Source organism: Balaenoptera physalus (assembly GCF_965194825.1).
Source record: "Balaenoptera physalus genome assembly, chromosome: 19".
Classification (NCBI taxonomy): Eukaryota; Metazoa; Chordata; class Mammalia; order Artiodactyla; family Balaenopteridae; genus Balaenoptera; species Balaenoptera physalus.
This window is the reverse complement of record NC_138900.1, coordinates 54,678,393-54,702,282: the sequence shown is the minus strand read 5'-3', so window position 1 is coordinate 54,702,282 and position 23,890 is coordinate 54,678,393. Positions and strand designations below refer to the sequence as shown.

At 56.4% G+C, this 23,890-nt stretch overlaps 1 protein-coding gene across 5 annotated transcripts in view; it reads right to left on the bottom strand.

The window, feature by feature from the left end:
- The window catches only part of VAC14 (VAC14 component of PIKFYVE complex), a 97,876-nt gene that overhangs the window by 45,521 nt on the left and 28,465 nt on the right, over positions 1-23,890 (bottom strand). For all 5 annotated transcript variants that reach the window (XM_082439028.1, XM_082439027.1, XM_082439030.1 and 2 more), the window contains 3 exons: positions 21,265-21,409; positions 20,973-21,038; positions 2,356-2,512 (listed from right to left, as the gene is read on the bottom strand). In XM_082439028.1, coding sequence (XP_082295154.1) covers positions 2,356-2,512; positions 20,973-21,038; positions 21,265-21,409 — 368 coding nt within the window. The remainder of the gene's footprint in view (positions 1-2,355; positions 2,513-20,972; positions 21,039-21,264; positions 21,410-23,890) is intronic.

Sequence of the window (23,890 nt, the reverse complement as noted above, 5' to 3'; positions counted from 1 at the left end):
CAGCCTCTGTGCACAGCCAGACGGAAACAGACAGAACGACCCCCTCGCACGCCTGCGAAGCGATGGGAGAAAGAGCAGCCGGGAGGAATGAGTGCACTTCCTGCGCGCTTTCTGACTCACACAGCCACCCCTACCATCCTAACAGATCTGGGGCCTTTAGGGCCTGGCGTGTGCCCTCCCCACGGTGGCTGAGGCGGGAGAGGGGACAGGGTACAGCTCTGGCTTCCCGTGCTCTTCTATTACCGCCTTGAGCTTGACCTTTTAAAACCATGGACCCGTCTGACAGATCTGGGGTCAGCTGTGGACAGCACGCACGTGTGGTTCCCACACTCCCTGCAGGGCACACATGGGTCTCGGGCTAAGAGCTCTCGGGGCCCATGGCGCAGTGTATCCTTGAAGTAGGGAAGCATTACCAAGGAAGTGTTTCAGGCACTTGGCGCTGTGTATCCTTGAAGGAGGGAAGCATTACCAAGGAAGTGCTTCAGGCACTTCCTTGGTGCTCTTTCCAGGATGGAATTTCTTCCCATCTGGCATACTCAGCTGTTTTGTTTTCTATGAATTCGGGGTGAGGCCCTGGCTGATGTGAGCCGGTCTGACAGCCTTGTGAGCTGGTCTGACAGCCTTGTGAGCTGGGGCAAGTCTTCGCCACCTCGGGCTCCCTAGCGGCCCACCTGTCTTGACAGGGCCAGGAGCTGGGGTTCAACCTCTTAGCCCTCCAAGTCCCTTTCAGCCCCTGCTCCCAAGCAGCGGAGGGCTTGCTGCCGGAACTCCCTGGACCAGGCCCTCTCCAACACAGACCTGGCCCATCCCTCCACTAGCCAGTAAGCGGTACACAGCCATCGGCTTCTCTGCGCCGGGGAGGAAGAGAGAAGATACCTTACAGATGGAGGGACAGATCACAGACAGTCCCGGGAGAACAAGGTGTCCCCTGCCCGAGGCTATGCTGCCTCAGCTTCTCCCCGAGGATGAGTGATAACTGCTTCCCGGGCAGGGAGATCTGGGGGCCTGGCCGCACCGGCGGGAACCCCTCCCTCAGCTGCTGCTCTTCCCCCTCATCAAGGCTCCCACCCCTGCGGCGAGGCTTGGCCTCACACTCAACCTCTGGCACTCCTGCCGCCCATCCAGAGACTTCAGGCTGACGCCCAAGTGCTGACTTGGGGACACAGGATGGAGAATGGACTCCTGAGCTGTGGGACAAAGGGTAGGGATCTCCTCCCAAGGGGTCTCCTGGTCAGGACGTGGGAGCCTCCCAGCCATGGCCTCTGACTGCCCAGAGGAAACGGCTCACAGGCAGGGAAACCACCGCGTCCTGTGAAACGAGAGAAGGAAGCTGGGCTGCCGCTAGAGCCCCTTACTCCTTCCTTGCTTTGGTCAGAAACAGCTGGAAACTTGGGACCAGCTGCAGGCCCAAGAGTGTGCACAAGGGCGGTAGCCTGAAGCCTGGGGTCCTATGTGACACCCCACTGCAGGGGCTTGAATTCAAGTGTCATCAGGCAGATGTCTTCAATGCATGGGCGTTCTGTGATTGAATGGCAGCCCTGAGGTCACCTCCAATTCCAACAAGCAGGTGTCCTCAGGGCCGAGTACCGGGACGCCTTCTGGGACCAGCGTGGTGGGGCTGCAGGAGGGAAGCTGCCACTGAAAGGCCCCAGATCTATTTGACTCTTGGCTTCTGCATCAAAGGAGGTCTAGGACCTTGTATCTAGATGTCAAGAGCTGCTCAGGGGACAAAGAGACACCCCAGGCAAATGCCCAAGATTCGCTGGGTACTTTCCTTCCAAGTCGCATCCCTGGGCATTTTCCAGGATCGTGTCACTGGAGGGAAGAGGCGTCTGCCTGGGAGGGAGGACCTGGGAGTCACACAGGCGCAGGGAGAAGAGCCACCTGCTGTCTGGAAGGACCCTGAGGGGTGAGCACCAGGAGCGCCACGGCCACCTTCACGTTGAAGGACTGCCCGGAAACATCCTGTTTGAATTATCTGCTCTCCGGCCTGGGCTGCCTGCCATGTTATTTTTAGCTTCTCGACGAGGAAGGAAATGGCTGCCTAGTCTTCCACCTGTGAGACCCAAGACTCCGAAGCACCTTGATTCCTGACTGGGAGACGCCACCGCAGGGAAAGAGACAGTCAGCTGACCCGGATGGTTTTATGTTTAGCCAATGGCTCAAAAGCCCGAGACTTGCAGGGAGATGAGGAAAAAGGGCTGTGAAGGTCTCTTACAGGGGTGGAGGGCTGCTGTAGTGTGAGGCAGGAGGGTGCGGAAAGAGGGACAGCCCAAAGGCCAGCCGGTCCAGGACAAGACTGAGCACTGCCATTCCCAGGGTCCCCGAGGCTGCAACCCTCCGGGGAGGACTCACCAGGAGTCTTCAGTAGGCCAGCTCTGCCAGGGGTGGGCACCTGGAGCTCTGAGTGGCTGACCCGGAGGTCAGGGCCATCGAGGGGGCCTGGGTCATCCATCTGGCCTGCGGGGGAGGAAGCAATTTCTGCCAATACCTCCAGATCCTTCAGAATAACCTGGGGGAGAAAAGCAGAGGATGAGGGACAAGGACCTCCGTGCTGAGCTGTGGCTGGAGACGGAGAGCTGCCTCCAGGGGGTGGGGAGGGGTCTGCAGAAGGCGACGGGCTGGTGAGAGCTGCCAAGACTGTGGCTCTAACAGTACTAAGAGGGTTCTGCAAAGGACATGGGCCGATGAGAGCACAGACAGGCAGTGGGTGGGGGCAAGTGCAGGAAGGAAGCCAGAGTCAAGGCCCGGGAGTCAGCTCTCCCATGACCACTCCTCTCTGGTCCCCAGGGTGCAGTCTGTGCAGTGTGTGCCCCAGGGCTCCGGGGCTGGCCAGGCCTCGATGTCGACCTGTGCAAGGGTCCAACAGTGCCCTCCAGGCCACACTCCTGGGGGTGCTGGCCACGGCCCAGCCCACCACCAGGCCACAGGGCAGATCCTTCTGCAGAGGTGACCCCAGGCCACCCGCCACATTTGGGGTGTAATTCTGGTCTCCAGGACGGAGCAGTTTCCAACTTCTAGACACAAGGTTCAGTTCTTGGCTGCCTCTGCGACATTCATACATAGATGTGAGAGGCCCCCAGGGGAGACCCCACAATCTAAAAAGCCCTTGTACCTTTAGAGGCTGTCTCCCCTTGCACAGCACCCATCTCCTCCTGCTCCTCCCCTGGCATCAACGGCAAGCAGGGTGGTGCCTCACCAGGGTGGGGGTAGGGCACCCTGTTTGTGTGTGTGCATGTGTGTGTGTGTGCAACTTGGTATCTCACCTGTCCCAGCTCCTCCAGCAGAGCCCTTGCCACACTGCAGGTAGGGCTGCCCACCCTTTTCTGCTCCCCCCTCATCTCTGTGCTCTGAAGAGGGACTGTGCCTGTCCTAGCACAGGTGTACCCGCAAGACTATCTCTAGCACCCAGTGGATGCTCAACAGGCCCCATCCAATAGGTGGATGACTGTGCCTGAGCCCAGGCCAAGAACCTACCACGGCAACCAAGGGCTTCAGTCCTGAACCAGTGGAAGTGACGCAGAGTGCTGGCGGATGGGGCCCTGGTGGGTGGGCTGTGTGTGGCTTGACAGGCCAGCCATGGAACGTGGTGACTATAGTCAAAATAAGGCTACTCCCGGGCTGTTTGTAAGATGATAAAAATGTTCTGGAGTTAGACAGTGGTGATGGTTGCAGAACCTTGTATATATACCAAAACCCACTGAATTATATATTTTATTTATTTTTGGCTGTGTTGTGTCTTTGTTGCTGCACCCGGGCTTTCTCTAGCTGTGGTGAGTGGGGGCTACTCTTCGTTGCAGCACGCGGGCTTCTCATCATGTGGCTTCTCTTGCTGCAGAGCACGGGCTCTAGGCACGCAGACTTCAGTAGTTGTGGCACGTGGGCTCAGTAGTTGTGGCTCGCAGGCTCTAGAGCGCAGGCTCAGTAGTTGTGGCGCACGGGCTTAGTTGCTCCACGGCATGTGGGATCTTCCCGGACCAGGGCTCGAACCCGTGTCCCCTGCATTGGCAGGCGGATTCTTAACTGCTGCGCCACCAGGGAAGCCCGAATTGTATATTTTAAATGGGCAAATTTTATCTAAAAAAATAAAAGCTAATGCTACTATCCTCTCTCCATAGCTTGAAGGCGATTCTTGTCTCAATGCGAGTAACATGCCAGTGCCTCTTCCTACCCTGCCCCACTTGTCACTTCTCCTCCCGGTGTCCTCTCTGTCAGCTCTGGCCCATCCATCTCTCCCAGCAGCACGGCGTGGTTGGCACGCAGTTTCCCCGAGAACCTGTTGCTTTGCTTCCTACCCTGCCGCACCCCGGCCCCATCCACGTTGGACATGGAACTCATGCACACAAACGCCACCTCCCATCTGTCCAACCTCATCCTTTCCTTCGTCTCTCTGCCGACTCTCAGCACTGCCCGAGCCCTGCGCTGTGCTGGGTGCTGGGGCTGCAGATGAGTCAGACCTGCCCTTGCCACGGCCTGGCGGGCAGACCCACACTCGCCTGCCCTTCCGTGCATCGGTGTACGTGATTTCAGAACATTCTGACTGTTCGGCCTGCAGGGAATGGATCCGTGCTGGCTGAAAGTCGTGGCCGCTAAGAACCGAGACAGACGGCAGGAGCAAGGGTGGCCCCTATGCCCAGGCCAAGAGCCCTGGGCCTGGGTGGGTCTAGGCCTGGAAGCAGAGAGGCCCAGGCCTCTGCTTCATCAAGGGAGGCCCCCAGAAGGCTGCCTACTGCAGCAATGGCAGAAAGAAGACACAGAGGGAGGAGGTGGATGGGGGAACAGGCAGCAAAGCAGCAATGGTGCAGCGCCGCACCATGGAGTAGCCCCTCCATCTGGCAAATCCATCCAGGGAACAGCGAGCCAACTGTGCCTCAAACAGCTAAACAGAGTTATGGGTTCCTAGTGTTTTACTCAAGGGGGCTGATGACATGTTCACACAAAAACTCCCACAGGAAAGCTCACGGCATCACTGCTCATCATACCTAGAAAGTGGAGACAGCCCTAAGATTCTGACACCAATTCTGATGTATGTCGTTATCCCACACCACCAGGCAATTTTCTGACACCAGCTGGGTATCCCACAATGCAACCCGATTCTGCCACTGTCTAATCTGGAGACAGCGTCAGATCCCACAGGTTGGGGGCTGAGTCCTACAAGACTGCCCCCCAGAAGGCTCTCTTCAGATGTCAATCCTAAGTCCAGGCTGTCTGTCACCTGTGCTTCTGACTGCCCGCCTATGGATCAAAGGTTCCCAGAACCCCCTCCTTGGGTTTAATTTGTTAGAGCAGCTCACGGGACTCAGAAAACATTTTTCTCATTAGGCCAGTGGTTTATTATAAAATGATACAACTCAGGAACAGCCAGATGGAAGAGATGCACAGGGCAAGGTATGGGGAAAGGGGCACAGAGCTTCCATGCCCCCTCCAGGGGCGACACTCTCCCTGAATATCCGACCTGGAGGCTCTCCAAACCCCATCCTTGTGGGTTTTTATGGGGGCTTCATTACATAGGCACGACTGATTAAATCGTTGGCATTTGGTGATTGATTCAATCTCAGCCCCTTTCCTCTTCCTGGAGGTGGATGATGAAAGACATCTTTACTGCTCTCATCAGTTAGGAAATTACAACAGTTTTAGAACCTCTGTGCCAGAAACGAGGAAGACCAAATATATATTTCTTACTATATATATATATACAATACCACAAACGCAAACGTACATCAACTGATAAATGGATAAAACAGAATGTGGCATATCCACGCCATGGACTACTACTTGGCAATGAAAAGGAACAAAGTTCTGATACCTTCTACAACAAGAATGAACCTTGAAAACACGTGCTAAGAGAAAGAAGCCAGTTGCAAGAGGTCACATATAATACATTTATATGAAACATTCGGAAGAGACAAATCTGTAGAGACAGAAAGTAGGCTGTGGTTGCCAGGGGCCAGGGGGAGTGACTGCTAAGGGGCACAGGGGTTTCTTTCTGGGGTGTAGTATACTTTAAAAGGATGAGATTTATGGTATGTGAATTTCATCTTAAAAAAAAAAAAGAAGTCAGGGCTTCCCTGGTGGCGCAGTGGTTGAGAATCTGCCTGCCAATGCAGGGGACACGGGTTCAAGCCCTGGTCTGGGAAGATCCCACATGCCGCGGAGCGACTGGGCCCATGAGCCACAACTACTGAGCCTGCGCGTCTGGAGCCTGTGCTCCGCAACAAGAGAGGCCGCGATAGTGAGAGGCCCGCGCACCGCGATGAAGAGTGGCCCCCGCTTGCCGCAACTAGAGAAAGCCCTCGCACAGAAACGAAGACCCAACACAACCATAAATAAATAAATAAATAAATAAATAAAATTAAAAAAAAAAAAGAAAATAAATCAAAGCCCCAAACCAGCAGCGTAATTCCCAACCCAGGGGCACTGGTAGAGCAGTCCGCTCTTGCTCTGCCCACAGCTCGGGGTGGCGGGGCCTCACTGACTCCCCGTGATCTCACACTTGGCTCGGACTCACAGGGGAGCCGAGGGAGCTGGGGGGCAACCTGTGTTTCTTTACATCTCGTGGCATCTGCCAGCCCCACTGCACCCCTCGTGCCGACTGAACCTCTGAACCACAGGCTACTCCTCTCAGGTCTGGCTGCACAGGTGGGCAGCAAATCCTGGTGGTCGAATGCTGTCAGTGAGAAAAACTGCAAGGCAGCTGGAGCCAGGCCAGCGCTCGGCCAGATGTTGACCCCCATGAGGGCTGCAACGCCCCACACCAGGTCCAGCAGGTACTTATTTCCCTAACAGAAAAGATGCTTGGGAAGAACCATCCTGCCTGAGAGGCCTGGCCTGTGAGATGTCCCCACCCTGTGAGTGGTCCCAAGGCTGGGCCGTAAGAGGCAGCTGTCCTGGCTCCCAACTGGAGGTAATGCCCTCACTTGTCTTCAGTCTCACATACAGGCAGCCGCTCATGGCACCAGGGGGTCCACTTCAAAGCCAGCTCTAGTCCACAAACCGGAGACCGATAAGCTACACAGGGCTTTGTGGTCACAATCCTGACTTCCAATCTTGACCCTGCTCTTCAGCCGCCTGACCCTGGACCAGTGAACTTCACCAGTGGACCAGTGAACAACCCTTCCCCACCACCACCCCCAGCATCTACTGCTGGGGCCTGTGCTGGTTGGAGGAGATGCGAGGCTGCAAGGCTGAACTGGGCCCTGCCTCGGACGAGAGTGACCTTGGGGGAGACGGGCGGTCCTGACGCACTGATAAGGCATCGCCTGTGCAACGGGAGCCAGCAGCTCGGCCTGCGGGGGGCTGGGAGGCTTCAGAAGTACCTGGGTCCCAGTTTGCCTGGGAACCAGGGGTTAGAGGAAGGCACGCAAAGCATTCTCTTAACTAGCAGAAGCCTTTCATGGACACAGGGCCAGACCCCGTGGCACATTCCAGGAAACTAAGCTTCGGCCCAGCTCCGGAGTGGGGTGTGGGGCTGGTGCAGAGATCAGGCGGAAGCCACAGGCAGGAGCAGGTCGTCAAGAACTAGGACCCAGGCAAAGAGGTAGGTCTGAACTTGGTTTTGCAGGTGATGTGGGGGGCTCAGTTTCCTCATATGTGCCCATGGGGACTCGCCTTGCAAGGTTGTTGTGAAGATTACAGGAAATACTTCACGTACTACTTCTGTGCTGAGATTTTTGGTACCACAGCCGAGCTTGGTCAGTGGCCCTGGATCAGGGACTGGGCAGCAACAGCGGCGCACACATCGAGGCCTTCAGATTTCATCTCTGCACTGAAGAGAATCTGCATCGCCCATCTCTGTACACCTCCTCCTGCCCCACTGAAGAGCACAGCCAGCAAAGCTGCATACTTCGCATTTTGAATTCTCTTATTTTAGAAAGTTTGACACCAAATGGCAAATGAATGCAAATTACACTTCAATTGCACAATTAAAGCTGGAAATGTCGTCTACAGGTTCCTTCGGTAATCCCGGCCACTCCTCAAGATCTGTCTCTGGTCCCCGGGGGGCTAGAGCCAACAGACAGCCCCACTGTCTGCTGTACACACACACACACACACACACACACGCGCACACAGCGTCCTTCCTGTCCCGTACAGTGGGAGCCCCTTTAAGTGGGAGTCAGAGAACACACCATCATCTCCTTCAGCCTCCAGAGCAAGGGGCTTGAAAGGGGCTACCAAAATGGAGGGCAAGGAGTGGCTTGAAGAGCAGAGTGGGGAGTTGGTGGGAAACGGCACCTGGTTCCGAGGCCCATCAAGTCCAGCCACTGGCTCTGCCCCAGCCGACCAGCAAAACCACTCAGTCCAGGTGCTGGACTTGAGGCTACGGAACCACAACCCTGACGCAGGCCTAGGCCGGGACTCTGCCTCTGCCTGGGGAGTGAGGAGAGGCTCCAGGGGGCAACGCCAACAGGGGGCCTGGGACAGGGCGACAGAGACCGCGGAGGAGCCACCCTCCAGCTGCACCTGGCTTTGCGTCTCTGTGCCAGCCAGGGTGTTAGCGCTCTACTCCCCTGGAGACCTCGCAGCCCTTGGCTTGAGTGCAGGAAGCTCGGGGAGAAGGACACGGTGATCTCAGCAGCCTTGATCACGCTCACGGCCTGGATAAAAGGCCGAGAGCTATAAACGCACTGCTCGGCCTCTAGAAATGCAGAGCCAGTGCCCCTTCCAGAGAGCGGGCCGGCTGGGCCCATGCCTGCGCTGGCCTGTGGTCCTGGCTCTGAGGACGGGAAAGGCTCAAAGAAGCAGGAGGAAGCCACACCAATTAGTATGCACTACACAGCTTTTCGCAGAATGAATATAAAACACTTGTGCTTTCTTTTTGTGTGAGAGAAAGAAGGGGGGAAAGAGAGGGAGGGAAAAAGGTTACAAGAAAGCAATATTCTGCAGGAGCAGGAGTGCCTGCCGTTACCATGGCAACGGGCTGGGCGGGTGGGGAAGGCACATCAGCTGGTCCCTAGTCCCCGAGTGAGCTGGCCATCGATGAAGTGAAAGGGTCGGTGGCAACTGGGTAAGGAAAACATTTGACAAAGCAACTCTGAGGGGAAGGCGTCAGAGGTGAGGGGGAAGGGGTGTCACACCCTCCATGGCTTGGGGAGCAAAGTAAGGAAACCACGGGACTCCTGAGAAAGGCCTTCCTTCTAGGAGGTGACCTGACAGCAGCAAAGGGCACATTTCAGTGTGGGAGGGGAGTCATCGTCTGGATGGGCCACGGCAGGCTGTCACCCCCTGCATTCCAGTAGGCCAAGGACAGTCTCCCGGACGGTGACTGTTCCCTCCTTTCCTTTTTGGTCCCTCCAGGCGCTCTCTGTCCCAACACCCTGTCCACAGACCAGCCCTGGAAAACCCCTCGGGGCGGAAGGCTCCCTTCTCTCTCCCCGAGGAGCTCCGGCTGCTCCTTCGCCACTTTGGGAATAGCTGGAGACCCAGAGCTTTGCAAGGTCAAGGCTTTCCCTAGGCTTGCAGGCCCGTCCTCTCCTCCTACCAAGACTCCCGAACATGAATTCCCAGATGAAGCACTCAGCAGATATTGAATAAATTCTTGCTGACCTGCAGTGCCAGGCAGGAAATGGAAGATGGATGCTTCTGGATAGCTTCTGCCAAGGGGATGGCTGGAAAAGCCTCCCATTTCTCTACCCACTTATCTCTAAGAAGCTTTCTCAAAAGTTTGGCTAGGCCACTGGTCGGCTGATTAGACCCCAGATGTCAACTGGCTCTGCCTTCCAGTCCCACGAGGAGGGAAGGAAATCCACAGGGTGGGCCCTCTCCAGTCCCGGCCAGGAGGAGGCCGCAAGAGTGTTTCCAAGTGATGCACTTGGGCTGGCGGGAGAGGTGAATTCAGGCTGAAGGTCCTGGAGGCTGAGGTCTGCGGGCCACTGCCATCTGATGCCTCTGTCCAGAGCAGTGGGGCCGCAGGGCCATGCCTGAGAGCTGGATCAGGTCAGGCCACTCCTTATTCTTGGGAAGTGGAGCTAAGAGTAAATGAAGAGGCACCGAGGCCAGGCATCCACAGGAAGCCTTGGGGCCCTCTGCTTCCTTCCACACAGAAGCCTGTCCCCTTCCTTCACAAGGGGTACAGCCCAGCAGGCCAAGGCCTCCTGAGTTCCTGACACCTATAGAATGGCTCCTGCGGCTGGTGGAATCAGCCAGAGAACTGACTCTAGGAACGCAGGCTGCCGTCCCCAGGAAGGGTCCCCTGGGGGAGCTGAGGGAGGGTCAAAGGATCTCCACAGGCCCCGCAGCAGTCAAACTATGGAGCTCTAGGTGACGGCACCTGGCACTAGCCAGCATTGGGGCTGGAAACCCCTGCCCTGGACACAGAGCAAACCTAGGCTGGAGAAATCAGCGACCAGGCTCCAGCCTGGCCCAGCCCAACCCAGCCCAGGAGGGAGCGGTTTTCCCAGAAAAGCTTTCCTCTGCAACGGGGTCAGAGCAGGCCATGCCCAGCACTCTTGGGAGGCGGGTCCCGCAGCCTTGCAGCCCTGCCTTCTGCAGCAAGCAAGGAAAGCACTGCCAAAAAGAACACTTACATTTGGGGGTGGGGGAGAAGGACTGCTTAGGCTTAGACCTATTTTCCCACTGAGAAAACTACGCAGATTAAAACCTTGTATGCCTTAGTAAAGCAAAAACAACTTAAAAAAAAAAAAAGGATTATATCCTGGTTTGTTGCCTGACTTTGAAGCATGGCTTTAGGAATCAGGATTGCTTTCTTTTCTTTCTTTCTTTTCTTCTGCTCTTAGTGAAGTCTGAAATGTGCCATACATGCCAAAGGCCAGCACCTACTGCTTATGAAGTTCCACAGTGACAGCACAGCGTGGGTTCTGGCAGCCTAAAGCCTTCCAGCCTCCATCCCTCTGAGGGGAGAGGAGGGAAAGGCCAGCCTGGGGTGAGACAACTTGGAGACCGGTCCCCGCCCCCCCCGACCCCTTCTCTCCCACTCCCAGGGCTTCCTGCTGAAGCCAGCCATTGCTCACTTGCATCCCAGAGGCCCTGACCAGTAGGTGCGCCTCCAGGAGGTAAATTCTCCCCATGAGCCAGGCAGGGAACAGGCAAGGGGCCGGCCACGCTGCGGGCAGCTCGGGAGCAGTGCGCACACTGTTACAGCTCAGTTACCAGGCGATGAGCCGAGGGCCGCTGTCTCCGGGGCACCAGTCCATGGCAACCAGGAGAGCAGCGTGGGGCTCCCTGGTCTCCTGCCCACTGCCAGGTCTCCACTTAATCTCAGCGTGCTTGCAAGCCACTCAGGTCTGGTCCGAGGAGGCAGAACCAGGCCCCAGCAAGGGAGGGAGGAGGGTGGGGCAGGCCGCAGTGGGGTCAGCTCACCGCCTGCCCCACCTCCTGTCTCTTCACTTGCTCGTGAAACGTGTCTGGGCACCTCCTATGTGCTGGACACAGCCTCTGTCCTCATAGAGTGTGACAAGGGCTGTGAGAGGGTCTGAGGGCACAGGGTGCTATAATGACACAGACGGGGACCCGGCCGGCCTTGATGAGCGGGAGGAGTGGGTGGCGTACGTGACAAATAAGGCTTCGTGGATTCAGGGAGCATCAAGCCGAGATCCTGACCTAGTTACTTCACTTCCCTGAGTCCGTTTCCACGTTAGTAAAGTGGGGACACAGCAGAACGCACCCTCGAGGGGCTGCTGTGGAGATGGACTAAGACCACGCCTGTTGGGTGATGCCCAGCACAGGTCTGGCGTGGAGCGAGCGTTAGGTACACTTCCTGTCCTCAGCATCTCTAGCAACCAGAACTCCCCGCCCCATCCGTGGGCCTTGCACACTGCCAACAGGAAGATGTCAGGGAAATTTAGTTGATTCAGCTTTGGCCATCTCTGGAGGAGAAAAAATCGACACACATCTTGGGAGAAATTTTGACTTCTGAAGATGCCACAAGTGGGGTGGGGGTCGGGTAAAAACAGGGCCCCTGGCCTGGCCACCACCTCAAGGGCTATGGAGAGAGGGCATCAGGGCTGACAGCTAGGGGCCTGGCCCCTAGCCTACCAATAGGATCTTAGGCTGATCTGTTCTCAACCAGAGACAAGCATCAAAATCGTTGTGGGTTGTGGAGAATACCAGCGCCCAGGCCACGAGGCTGCACCTCAGAGAACAATTCAGGCGGTCTGGGATGAGGCCCAAACAGCCGGATTTTAAAAATCTCCAGAGAGGGGTCCCTCGTGGTCCAGTGGGTAAGACTCTGTGCTCCCAACTCAGGGGGCCTGGGTTCGATCCCTGGTCGGGGAACTAGATCCCACACGCACACTGCAACTAAGAAGCCCGTGTGCCACAACAAAAGGTCCTGCGTGCTGCAACGAAGATCCCTCATGCTGAAACTAAGACCCGGTGCAGCCAAAACAAACAAACAACCTATTAAAAAAAAAAAGCTCCAGAGGATTCTGACAGTGGCCCTGGTGTGCGTGGCTCCCTGTGGGACTTCTGTTGGGTTGTTGGACTTTGGCCTTTCTAGGTGAGGTGACTGATCACTTCCTGAGTTCAAGGAGAGGTGGGCTGGGGCAGGGGGTCTGCTCATCCCTGGAGTCCAGTCGGCCTGTAGCTCGGCTCTCTGGGAGCCCCCAGCCCTGCCCAGGGTAAGACGGTTCGCAACCAGCTCCCCTTTGTGGACTCCCTCCTGTGCCGCCCAGCCCTGCTTCGGGAAAGCAAACCTCCCCTTCATCCGCCCTTCTTGGTCCACCCTCGCCTTCACCAGGAGCCCCCTGCCCAACCCAGGTGCTCCAGTTACGGTGCAGCTCTGGCTCCTCACTTGCCCACCAGTGGAGGGAATCCAGACAGAGATAAAGACTGAAAACCCTCCTGGCACACAAATCTGCCTTCCTAGAGCAGGTGATGGCGGCCGATGGCGGGTACTGTGGGTCACCCCTTACCTGAGGGAGGCTGATGTGGGGCAGTGAAAGCACATGGCGCAGAGGTATGGAAAGATGAGAGCAGCAGGCCTCCCCACAGGCTGTTCTGGGACTGAGACCACGCGCCCCTCTCCCCTGCCCCCTCCACGGCAATCGTCTGCCGTCAAGGGCTCACTGCAGAAGACCTCCCAGGACCTCTAGCGCTGACAGCTGGTGCCTCTGCGGGGTCGTGGGGGCCTGGGGCCACCTGTCCCTGTGGCCTGTGACTAGAGGCCTGTGTCTCTGCCTTGCTGGCCACAGCTTTTCTCCCTGCTCTTTACTTCCCCTCCTCTCATTTTCTCTCCAAAGCCCCCAACGGAAGCCGCAGGGTCAGCCCCAGGGAGAGCTGAGTGGACCAGCCCCCGGAAGGCTGCAGTAGGGGAGGGTCCACACCTTCCTTGTTCCGGCTGTCTGTGCTGTGGCCCAGCTCATCTCTCCATGTGAGGTGGGCTCTCGGCGAGAGGAACCAAGTTCTTGGCCCCTGACATCTCACCCCTCGGTTCTCCGGGCTGGCATCTGACCTGATCGTGTGATCTGACTATAAAGAAATCTTCGGAACTGAAGCGGGGGGCGGGTGGTGGAGGGGTTGTTTTTGTTTGTTTTGGAGAGTGGATGGAATGAAAATTGGAGTGAAATAAAAACTGAGGCAAGGAGATGAGAAGGAAAAACAAGCCCCATTCTTACGGAAGACTGTCCACTTCTGAGCAGGCCGCATTAGTATTCCAGGCAGTGGAGTCAGGACCACACAAAGCCAGAGCTGGAAGGGACTAACACGATCCAGTCCAACCGCATTTTAGGGAGGGAAACGGAGGTGGGGAGATGCCGTGGACTTGCCCGGTCCCACGGGGAGAGGGGGCAGCGTGGAGCCGAGGCCTGTCCTCCTGTCTCCACCCGGGCTGCTTCCACACCGCCCCTCAGCCATCCCCGCCACTGGCCCATTCCTTCTGGATGGGGCCCTGGGTGGGTGGGTGAGCAGCCCCGGGGCAGCCCGATGGGGCAGGTCAAAGTCAAGTGCATCCAGACTGAAGAATAAAGCACACCCTATCCCAGCGGCACTCCCTCTGTGCAGCAAGGTCAGACCTCCTGTGGGGTTTTAGATGTTCTGGAATCAGACAGAGCTGACTTCCAAGTCTGGCTCCTGGCAGTGTGACCTTGGGCAAGTTATCCTCCTCCCGCCTGAATTTCTTCTTATGTCAAACTGGGGATAATGAAAACCACTCCAAGATCACCAGGCAGATTCCTTAAGGCAACAGATGCAATGCACTCTGACCAGCGCAACTACCCCATAAACTGGTTTCTGCCTCTCCTTCCCCCAGACACGTGGCGTCCGGCACACAGCAACCACCACGGTTTCCGAAGGATGCCAGCGCTGGGGGCGTTAGACAGGCTATCACTGGCTCTCTAAGCTGCTGTCAATTACAGGGGCCTCTAAAGTGGCAGCCCTCATTTCTGGGGCAGACACTGAGGGATGGCTAATTTCCAACAGAAGGCCCTCCTTCCCGAGGGCAGGAGAGCACGGCCCGTCATGCTGGAATGTGAGTCAGAAGAGGAACCCATGGGGACTGGCGCCTCCCCACCACCCTCAGGGCACAGCTCTTGGGTTTGGGGCCTCCCCCAACGCAGAAGGTTCTGTTGCCACCAACTAAATCCCTTTACAGCAGAGATGAATCCCTGGGCCCAACTGGCCAGCCCGCCAGACCATAGTGACAAGGGCTCCTGGGGAGAGGAAAAGTTGAGGGAGTGCTTCTGTGGACCGGGTGGGATGAGGGATGGAGAGGGAAAGGGACATGATGGGACAGCAGGGCTGCTGTTCCCCAAGGCAGAAGAAGCCAAAGGCAGCCTCGCCCCAAGTCTGCACCGGGGCACTGGGCTCAGGCCGCCCGTCAGCAGCAGCACCGCCCACGGTCACCGCACAGCCCCGGAGCCGCTCTGCTCATCCCTTATACCGGCCTCGGCCCGTTTCTCTTTGGGGCGACTCAGCGTCGCCCCGCAGAGCTCTCTCTTTTGAGAGATTTGAGAACCTCTCCCACTCCATTTCTCCTGGGATCTGGACCATGAAAACAAATGAAATCCTCTCCCCATCCCCCAAAGACCACCACCCTCAAATATAGTCGTGTCTGTTCCCTGGTAACGCCCCGGCTGGTGAGGGTCCAAGCGCCCCGACACAGAGTGGGTTGATGGGCCAAGTCTCGCACCAGAGAGAAGAGCTGATGGCCCCCCTTCCCTCAGGACTCAGCAGAGGGCGGGGCAGCTCTTGCGCTCCCGCCCACAGGTCTGGACACTTCTGAGATGTACCATGGGGTAGAGGACAGGGAAGGCGCTGGGCTACTCTGGACTGGGGTACATCGCTGCTCCCATGGGGGACTTTAAGTACCTTTGTCAGATGCCCCCAGATCACTTCTTAGACCCGTCTAGCTATCCCCCCACTATTCCCGCCTCCTAGTCATGGCTGTATGTCCCACTGGGTGCGACAGCCAGACCACACTCTCCATGCAGTTAATGGATTCCGGAGTTAGAAACTCTACCACTGCCGTGAGTAATGCCCTCACTAACCTACCTTCCAAATTTTCTAGAATTTGAACACATAAGCCATAAACTCCCATCCACAATTTCTCTTCACAGTTACTTTGCAACTAGGGGAGGGGAAAGAGGGGGTACTTCTCCTGGACTGAGAATGTCTGCTCTAAGGTGTTAAGGACACCCCAGCTCCAAGATGTTGAGAAGCCTCTGGGAGGCTGCCTCTGGTGGCCCCAGCAGGTGTGCCCCTCTGGATCTCAATGGAATCAGCAAGAAGCTGTGGCAGTGAGAGGCCCCAGTGCAGGTCCTCTGCTGCTGATGCCATTTCTCCTCCTTTCCTTGGACCCGGGGCAGCCAGCTGGGAGCCCCTCCACCAGCGACACTGCAACACAGCCCACTGACGATGGGCTCCCCACTCTGGGCAGTGCTATCTCAGGGGTGCTGGGGGGCTGATAGAGGGGGAGAAAGCACAGGATGGGGTACCGGTCCTGCTGCCCACTGTCCTCCTCTTGGTTTTTCTGTGACCTGGAAATGGACGATGAACCCCCAACAGCCCCACCTACTCTGGCCATCTGCAAAGGGCCTGTGTGGTTCTAGAGACAGGCAGGGAAACAGGACAGAGACCTGCTTCCATTCCGGCTTTTGCTGCTGAAACTGAGGCAGGAAGGACATGGGGCAAACATGGAGCCCATCTTCCTGATTTCAGTGCGTGTCTCTGCCATTTTCACAGAAATTATAACCAGCGTCGGAGCTAACGTTTACCACGTGTTTACATGTGCTGCGTCCTGTGCTGAGCATTTGACATTCTCGATCTCATTTTATCCTCACAACAACCTGGGTGGGTGGTTCCACCATTACTTTCGGTTTTCAGATAAGAAAAGCGGGCTCAGAGAGGCTATGTAATTTGCTCAAAGGCAACCAACTTTTTTTTTTTTTTTTGGCCCTGCCATGCAGCATGGGGGATCTTAGTTCCTGACTAGGGATAGAACCCGTGCCCCCTACGGTGGAAGCGCGGAGTCCTAACCACTGGACTGCCAGCGAATCCCCCAACCAACTATTAAGTGGCAGAGCCAGGACCAGACTCCTGGACAGCCTGGCCACCGGGCTGCACTGTCACTCGGGAAAAAAAATATTACCGGAAAGGAATGCCCCTCAAAGTCACAACAAAATTTTAAATACTGAGAGTAAAGTTCATAATGAATAAGACCTACAAAAAGGACCTCGAAGCTTTACAAGATGACCCAAATGGGGACAGGCCCTGCTCCTGGGCAGAAGAGTTCAACAGAGCGAAATGCCAATTTCCCCCTAAAGAACGTGGGGTGATGCCCAGGTTGTTAGGAAGGGCCAGGGTCAGATCAGAAGCTTTGCTCTGCCCCTTTAAACAGTGGTCTACGAGGCATGTGCAGACAGCACTGGCCCTTTGCGCAGGTTGGAGCGGTTAGGCTCTTGCCCGTGGTCCATGGTGAGGAGGGGTTAGAGCTCCTGCGATTCAAGCCCAGGTCTGGTGGCTGGCTGTCTGGGACGCTACGTTCCCTTGGAGGGGCACCAGACATCCTTCCAGGTCTCTTCTGAGACTGAGACTTTTTATTTTTAATTCTACATATTTCTTTCTTTAAAATAGATTTTATTTTTTTGAGAAGTTTTAGGTTCACAGCAGTATGGAGCAGAAGGTACAGAGATTTCCCACGTACCTCCTGCCCCTGCACGCGCACAGCCCCCCCCCCCCCCATCAGTCTTCCTCACCACGGCACAGCATCTGTTACACTCGATGAACCTACGCTGACACATGGTTATCCCCCGAAGTCCATAGCTGACATGAGGGTCCACTCATGGGGTTGTACATTCTGTGGGTTTGGACACATGTATAGTGACACGTACCCACCATTACCCCCTGAGGATTTTTTTTTTTTTTTGGGCTGTGCCGCATGGCATCTTAGTTCCCTGACCAGGGATCGAACCCACAGCCCCTGCAGTGGAAGCGAGGAGTCTTAGCCACTGGACTGCCAGGGAAGTCCTCCCCCCACCCGCTGAGGATTTTAAATTCCGGTTAGGAGGCAGTTGTGCTTGAGAGTAAGATGAGGATGAGGAATCACTGAGCCACCCCCTCCCCCCACCTCCCTGCAACTGAGCCAGCCGCACCATCAGGAACATGGAGAAGACCTGTCCTCTGCGGGCTCACGGGCAGAGCCCGCCCCGGCAGCTGCAGGCTCGGGAGGCAGCCGACAACTGGCATCTTCCGGGCAGGGGAAGAAGCAGCCCCGCCTCCCACCAGGGTCCAGCAGGAAGCTCTGTGCACGTGCCACGCATTCTGCACTGTTGAATCGGGGTTGCATTTTCGCTTAAAAACAAGTCATTGGATCTCCAGCTAATGGGAGGATTTCTACTCTAGTGCCAAGAATATTAATTTGACACCTGCAAATTCTTTCTGACAAAAGGGATTTTCAGATAAAGTCTGCAAGAAGCAGGCGGTACTGAGGAAACAGCCGCTTATCCTGAATAAGGAAAAGCAGAGACAACCTGAGGATGCCAGACGGGTGTGGACTACCAAGCTGTCACTGGAGCGGGGGGAAGGGGAGGCAGACAGAGAAACAATGGCACACAAGACACCCCAGTGAGGCCACGTGCCAAGGGGACTGTGGAACATGGTGGTGGGGGGCAGAGCTAGGTCTCTGAGGCTCTGCCCCTCCCTGTGCCCAGCTCTTGCATCATTAACACCTGGGTACACTCTGTCCCCCGGGGGCCAGTGGCTCTCACCAAGGGTGATGGGCACATGGGTGTATCACAATCATCCTGGGAGAGAAAAACACTTGCAACATACATGATAAATGGAATGTCCCCGATATAAAAAGAGCTACTGTAGATCAATAAGAAAAGTGGACAAAGGGTCAGGGGGTTGAGGGAGAACTTTTTCAGAATTCACACACCCCTCTCCACACCAGACTGAGAGAACTCTTCTCAAGAACTTGTGGAACAAGAGAAAAAGGCATATGGGGATGACGATACGACTAAACATGAGCTGGGGTTCTGATGTGGGCGGTCAGGGCCACAGGTGGTGAAACACAGGCATGGTGGTTAAGCGACTAAGAGGACGGGGTTTGGAGTCAAACAGATCCGGTTCTGAGTTTGGCTCCACCACTCCATGGCTGTGTGCAGCTTAACCTCACCTCCCTCGGCCGTGTTTTCTGAACTGTAAAATGGAAATGATAACAGTATTTCCCCCACAGAACTGTTGAACTTTCTCTAGATACAACAGCTAAGGGGTCTTAGCACAGTTCCTGGCACTGTAACGACCTCACACAAGTCAGCTGTTACAAATGGGCTAACCTGTGCCTTGAGGCCCCAGGCTGGATGTACAGCCCTGTGCAGGGTGGCCCACAGTTAAATTCCATCGGCGAGGGGGCTCTGTGAAGCCCTCCCTAGGAAGGGGCCTCTCCCCACCAATCTGACTGTGGTCCAACTTGACTGGATGGCCTTTCAGGGTCTTGCACCCCAGGGAGCTCCAATCTGAGATCAGGGCTGTGCCTGATCCCAGGAAATACTGGGAAATTCTCACAGACAGCACTTCCTAGATACCCTGGAAAGGAAGCTCACTCCAGGAGAAGAGGGACTTTGTCTTGTTCATGGCTGTATTTCCACTGCCAAGTACACTGTACCCTCTCAAGGTCACCAGATTCGGCAGGGGCCATTTGGGACGTGATTCTGGTGAAGAACCAGGATGCAGCAAAATCACAACTCGCCACTGATACTGAGGTCCCTAAATCCCTCCCCCGGAGAGACGGGAAAGCAGGGACGTTCACGCTGTTCCAGGAGCACCGTCTCGCCTCACCCCCCGCCGGTCACTGTCCCCAGGAGCAGCTGCAATCCTCTCCCCACCGCAGGCCCACAAGACGGGCCCCAAAGCCCCACAACATCTGGCACTTCAGCAAATCGAGCTCCCACAGCCGCAACCTGAACAGAGCCGTTTCATGGACTGTGTCTCCTCCGGCTCCCTTCAAATGCACACGCACGCAAAGACCAATCGCGAGCAAAGAAGGCTGGATGGGCTTAAACAACTCCATTTAAAGGACTGAAAACTCAGCTGCTTCCACTGCAGTCCTCGAGAAGGAACCAATCAGCAAAGCTATTCTCTCCCTTTTTGTATTGAAATGAGGGCCGTGACTGTGCAGTGAGTCAGTCCTAACTCAGGCAGAACTGGGCCATGTCCACCTGGGCCTCGCACTGCCGCGGTGGCGGGGGGAAAGAGAGGGGGTTGGCGTGTGTGTGCACACGCGGGTGTGTGGTGGACAGGCAGGAGGGGACACGGGCAGACGCCCAGACCACCCGCTTTGGGTTTTCTGGAAGTGCAGAGACCCTGAGAGGACCCAGAGGTGGACACCTGCCTATCTGCATCTCTCTTCAGCTCAGGTTCAGGGAAGCAAAGTCAGGCTGCAGGACAGCTACCCTGGGCTCCACACAAGCCTGGTACCAGCCCGGGAAGGACCGAGGTGCCTCCTGCCACGGGAAGTCATGAGCCACGTCCCTCTCCCTCTTTCTCCCACCGCTCCAGCCCGTCTGCTCTTGGTTCCCGCTGGGCAGCTGGGAGGTCTGCAGGTGTGCGAGCCTGCTGCCTCATGGAGCCCACAGCTGCCCGGAGCCCCGAGGAGGGAAGAAGAGGGGAGGAGAGGGGCGGGTCAAGGTGGCGTGGGCTGCCAGTGGCCAACACACAGCCTGGAGCCGGTACTGGCGGAGGGAAGGGATGCTACCCCAGCAAATGGCAACACCCAACGACAAATCCTGCCCCTTGGCTGGGAAGTAGGGGAGTCCTGGTGAGGAAGTCCACGGAACAGAACGCTGCCGGGAATGGCGTGGGGAGAGGCGTGCGGCTGGAGGAGCCCCTCCCCCACATGGCAGGATGCAGGGTCCTGCTCCCCCTGCCCCACTCTGAGACCCCCCGACTTGGGGTTACTCCTGCTGCCTGGGACGGGGCCAGCCTCTCCCTTTAACTTTTGGTGACCCCAACAAACGCAAAGCTTCAGGGTCCGATTTCAAACTAGAGGTCAAAATGGAGTCCAGCTGAAATGAATCACAACTGACGCTCCCTCAGTGCTTAGCGGGTGCCCAGCACAGCACCCGGCATTTTTCGTGGGTCATTTCGTTCTCACAACCCCGTGTGCTGTCACTACCCTCCGGACAGAGAAGGAAACTGAGGTGCGGAGCCGGGCAGTGACTTGCCCAAGTTTGGGCAGCCAGGCGGGCTGGACCTTGCCCTTGGGCTCCCCATCACTACTCTCCACGGCCTTCCAGGGACAAGGAGCTCCCCGCCGGACTGGTTTCCTCGCCAATGCCCTGACCCAGCGCGCTCTTCAGAAGGGCCCACAAAGAAAGAGTCCTTATTCCCAAAGCTGAGGGCAGTAAACAGCTTTTCCCTTAATGGATGCACCTCACCAGGTAGGAGGAATAGGGTGATTTTAGGGGTGTTGATTTACGAGAACAACAACAACAACAAAATTAGCACCCCTCAGCTACACAATCCCATCAAAAGGAGAGGCTGGCAGCCAGGGCACAGACGAAGGGGCACTGGTGACCTACCTCGTCGGATTCATCTGATAGCGTCTGGAGTAGGATAGGGAAGAGGCTGTCTGTGTGCCGGAACATCTGGAGAGCAGAGAAGCAGGGACCCACGTGAGCGCCCCCACTGCAGGGACCACCTCCCACACCCCCCTCAAGACACCGAGGGCTCCTCAGGCATCTGCCACTTCTCTCCTGGTCAGGGTTTCTCCAGAACTGCAACGACCAAAATCCTACCAAGCACGGGCAGGCCCTCAAAAACCACCCAGAGGCAGCCCCCTGGCTTGGAGGGCTGAGGGGCCCGGGGGCTCACCTTCCGGGGGGTCTTGATGTAGAGGTGGTAGAGCCACTTGAGGACAGCGATCCTGGTCATCATCCCGATGGCCATGTCGCTGAGGTGGCAGTTCAGCACCTGCACAATCCCGTCCAGGTGGAGGGTGACCGGGGCCCTCTCAGTGCTGTGGGTGAGACCAGGAAGGAGCCCGGTTGAAGCCCGTCAGGCGCCCTCCCCTAGAGCTGCGGCCGCACCCTGGCCCCGCACGCTGAGGAACGCACGCTCAGCCCGCTGTCCCGGGTCAGTGGCAGATGGCACACACGCGCAAAGCGCGCAGAGGGCTTCTCTCCCTCCGCTCCCCTCCTCCCTCTCCAAGGTAGGAGCTCCGACAACCACGTCTGGGGAGGAAAGCCATTCTGCTGGGCAACCACCCGCTTCCCCTTTTCCTCTTTCCAGCGCTAGCAGGCTCGTACCCGAGAAAACCTCTCTGATGTCAACGAGCTCTGCCCTAGCAGACCTCATGGTTGAAAGGCTGTTTAGCGCCCTCAGGGCATTACGTCCAGACCCTTTGTTGATAAAACAAAACCACCACGTCCAGAGAGTCCAGGGGATGGCCCTGGTAACACCCCTTAAATCCAACAGGTCCTTCACCAGGCACCCAAAGAACACTTCTGCCGTGAGGACAGGGATCGTGGCTCTTCACCTCGTCACACTCCAGGGCACTCAGCACCATGTCTGGCCTGGTTGAGAGGCCTTGAGAGATGCCTGTGAAGCTGTAACATTCTGGTTTGAGTCGGGGAAGAGGTGACACAGCCTCAGCCTACAGAATGGAGCTTGTTCAGAATGGCTTTGCTCCAGTGGGGCACAGGCTCCCCGCTTCCCTGGCCCAAAGCCTTGCTGGTCTCCAGGCAGAGAAAAGTCCCGCCAAGCAGCCCCGGGAAGGTTGGGTGCTGCTGGGACACTGACACTTAGCCCTCTGACCAAAGCACGGTGTCCAGGCATTGGCCAGGGTTGTCAGGGATGGGGACGGCAAGGACAGAGGGCCTTAGGATGTCAGGGAGGGGCTCCTTTCCCCTCCGATGCGGGACACTATCGCTCGCCTGTACAAAACGGCCTTTCGTGGTATTTCCAGGCTGCTCAATTATTCATTTGCATCAGGAACTCGATGCCTGTGCTTTCCCAATTCGCCTGCAGACTTCCTGAAGCTCATTTGAAGTGAATTCCTAAAGGGCATGATCTCAGCTCTGTTAAGTGCTAAACAGAACTGCTGTTTAATATAGTTTGATGATTCCCCATGGTGCTCGTTTCGGGGGTGCAAGTGGGCACTTTTATCCTCTGGTGGTTAGAGGCGCTGGGCGTGTGAGTGACGCGGCCCAGCAGACCTGAGCCTCTGGGTGGGGCTGCCACTGAGATTTCCCCAAGAGCCATATGTCTGAAAGTTCTGGGGTCTTCTGAGGATATTCAAGCATCTGGGTTCTTTGGTAGCCTAAGACAGATGGGGAAACTCCCTCACAGACAGACAAGTCCAGGGTGGCAAATGCAGCCTCCTGGACAATCTCTTAATCTCTCTCACACTCACGGTCCAACAGAAACATAATGCGAGTCACATATAGAATTTTATGTTTTTTGGTTTTATATTAAAAAGTAGAAAGAAAACAGGTGAAATTAATTTTAATGATATATTGTAATTAACCCAATATACCCCAAATGTCACTTCAACACAGAATCAATATAAATATCAATATATAGATTAGTAATAAAGCACATTATATTCTTTTTATGTCTGGAGTCTTTTAAACCCAGCATGTCTTTCACGCCTTCAGCACCCTCAGCTCAGACGGACCACGGCGCACACGCTGGGCAGCACGTGTGACAGGCTCTGCAGTGGCAGGCTGGCAGGCCATCCCAGGGCTTCCCAAGCATTTTCTTTTCTTCTCTGACAATTTCCTAGACACTGCTCTCCCTCCTCCGATGGCCAGGATTTACTGTCTAATCTGCAAGTTCCTCTTTTCCCCATTGCACTGGCCTCCTACTGGGCTCCTTCTGGGTTGCTCTGTAAGCTCCTCTCCTTGGGTGGGCAGGAACCCATGGCTGGAGACACTTCAGAGGCTTACCTGCAGCCCAAGGCCTTAACAAAGCGAGCTCGGAAAGCAGTGGGGAATGAACGGAAGCCTCTTCCCTGCCTGCTCTTTCCTGACCCCCTGAACCCAAGGTCTGCAGTGAGTCCCTTTCCACAGCAGGAGCTGCCACGTGGGGCCCAGGGTGCCATGGGTGCCCCATGTCTGGCAGGTCGCTGCCACATTCTTAGCTGAAACAGCCCTCAGGAGGGAGGCCTGGGGGGCTCAGGGCTGCACTGATCTAGCACAGCTGTGTCCTGCTGGTGGGGAGGAAGGCAGTGCCAAACCCAGCTCCCCCATCCACCCTGCAGTTCAGGCCCAGTGGGGTGTATGAACCTTGCTGGGGTAGGGGAGACATGATGACACACGGCTCGATAACAGTGATGACGGCGATGGTGCTCAAAACGATGATAACTCATGTTCTGGATAAACACTCTGTGCCAGGCATCATGCTGAGCTCTGTACCTGCACAGCCGCATTTACTTCCCTCAAGGGCCCTATGCCAGCAGCGACGTTGTTCCCATTCTGGAGACGAGGGAATCAGAGCA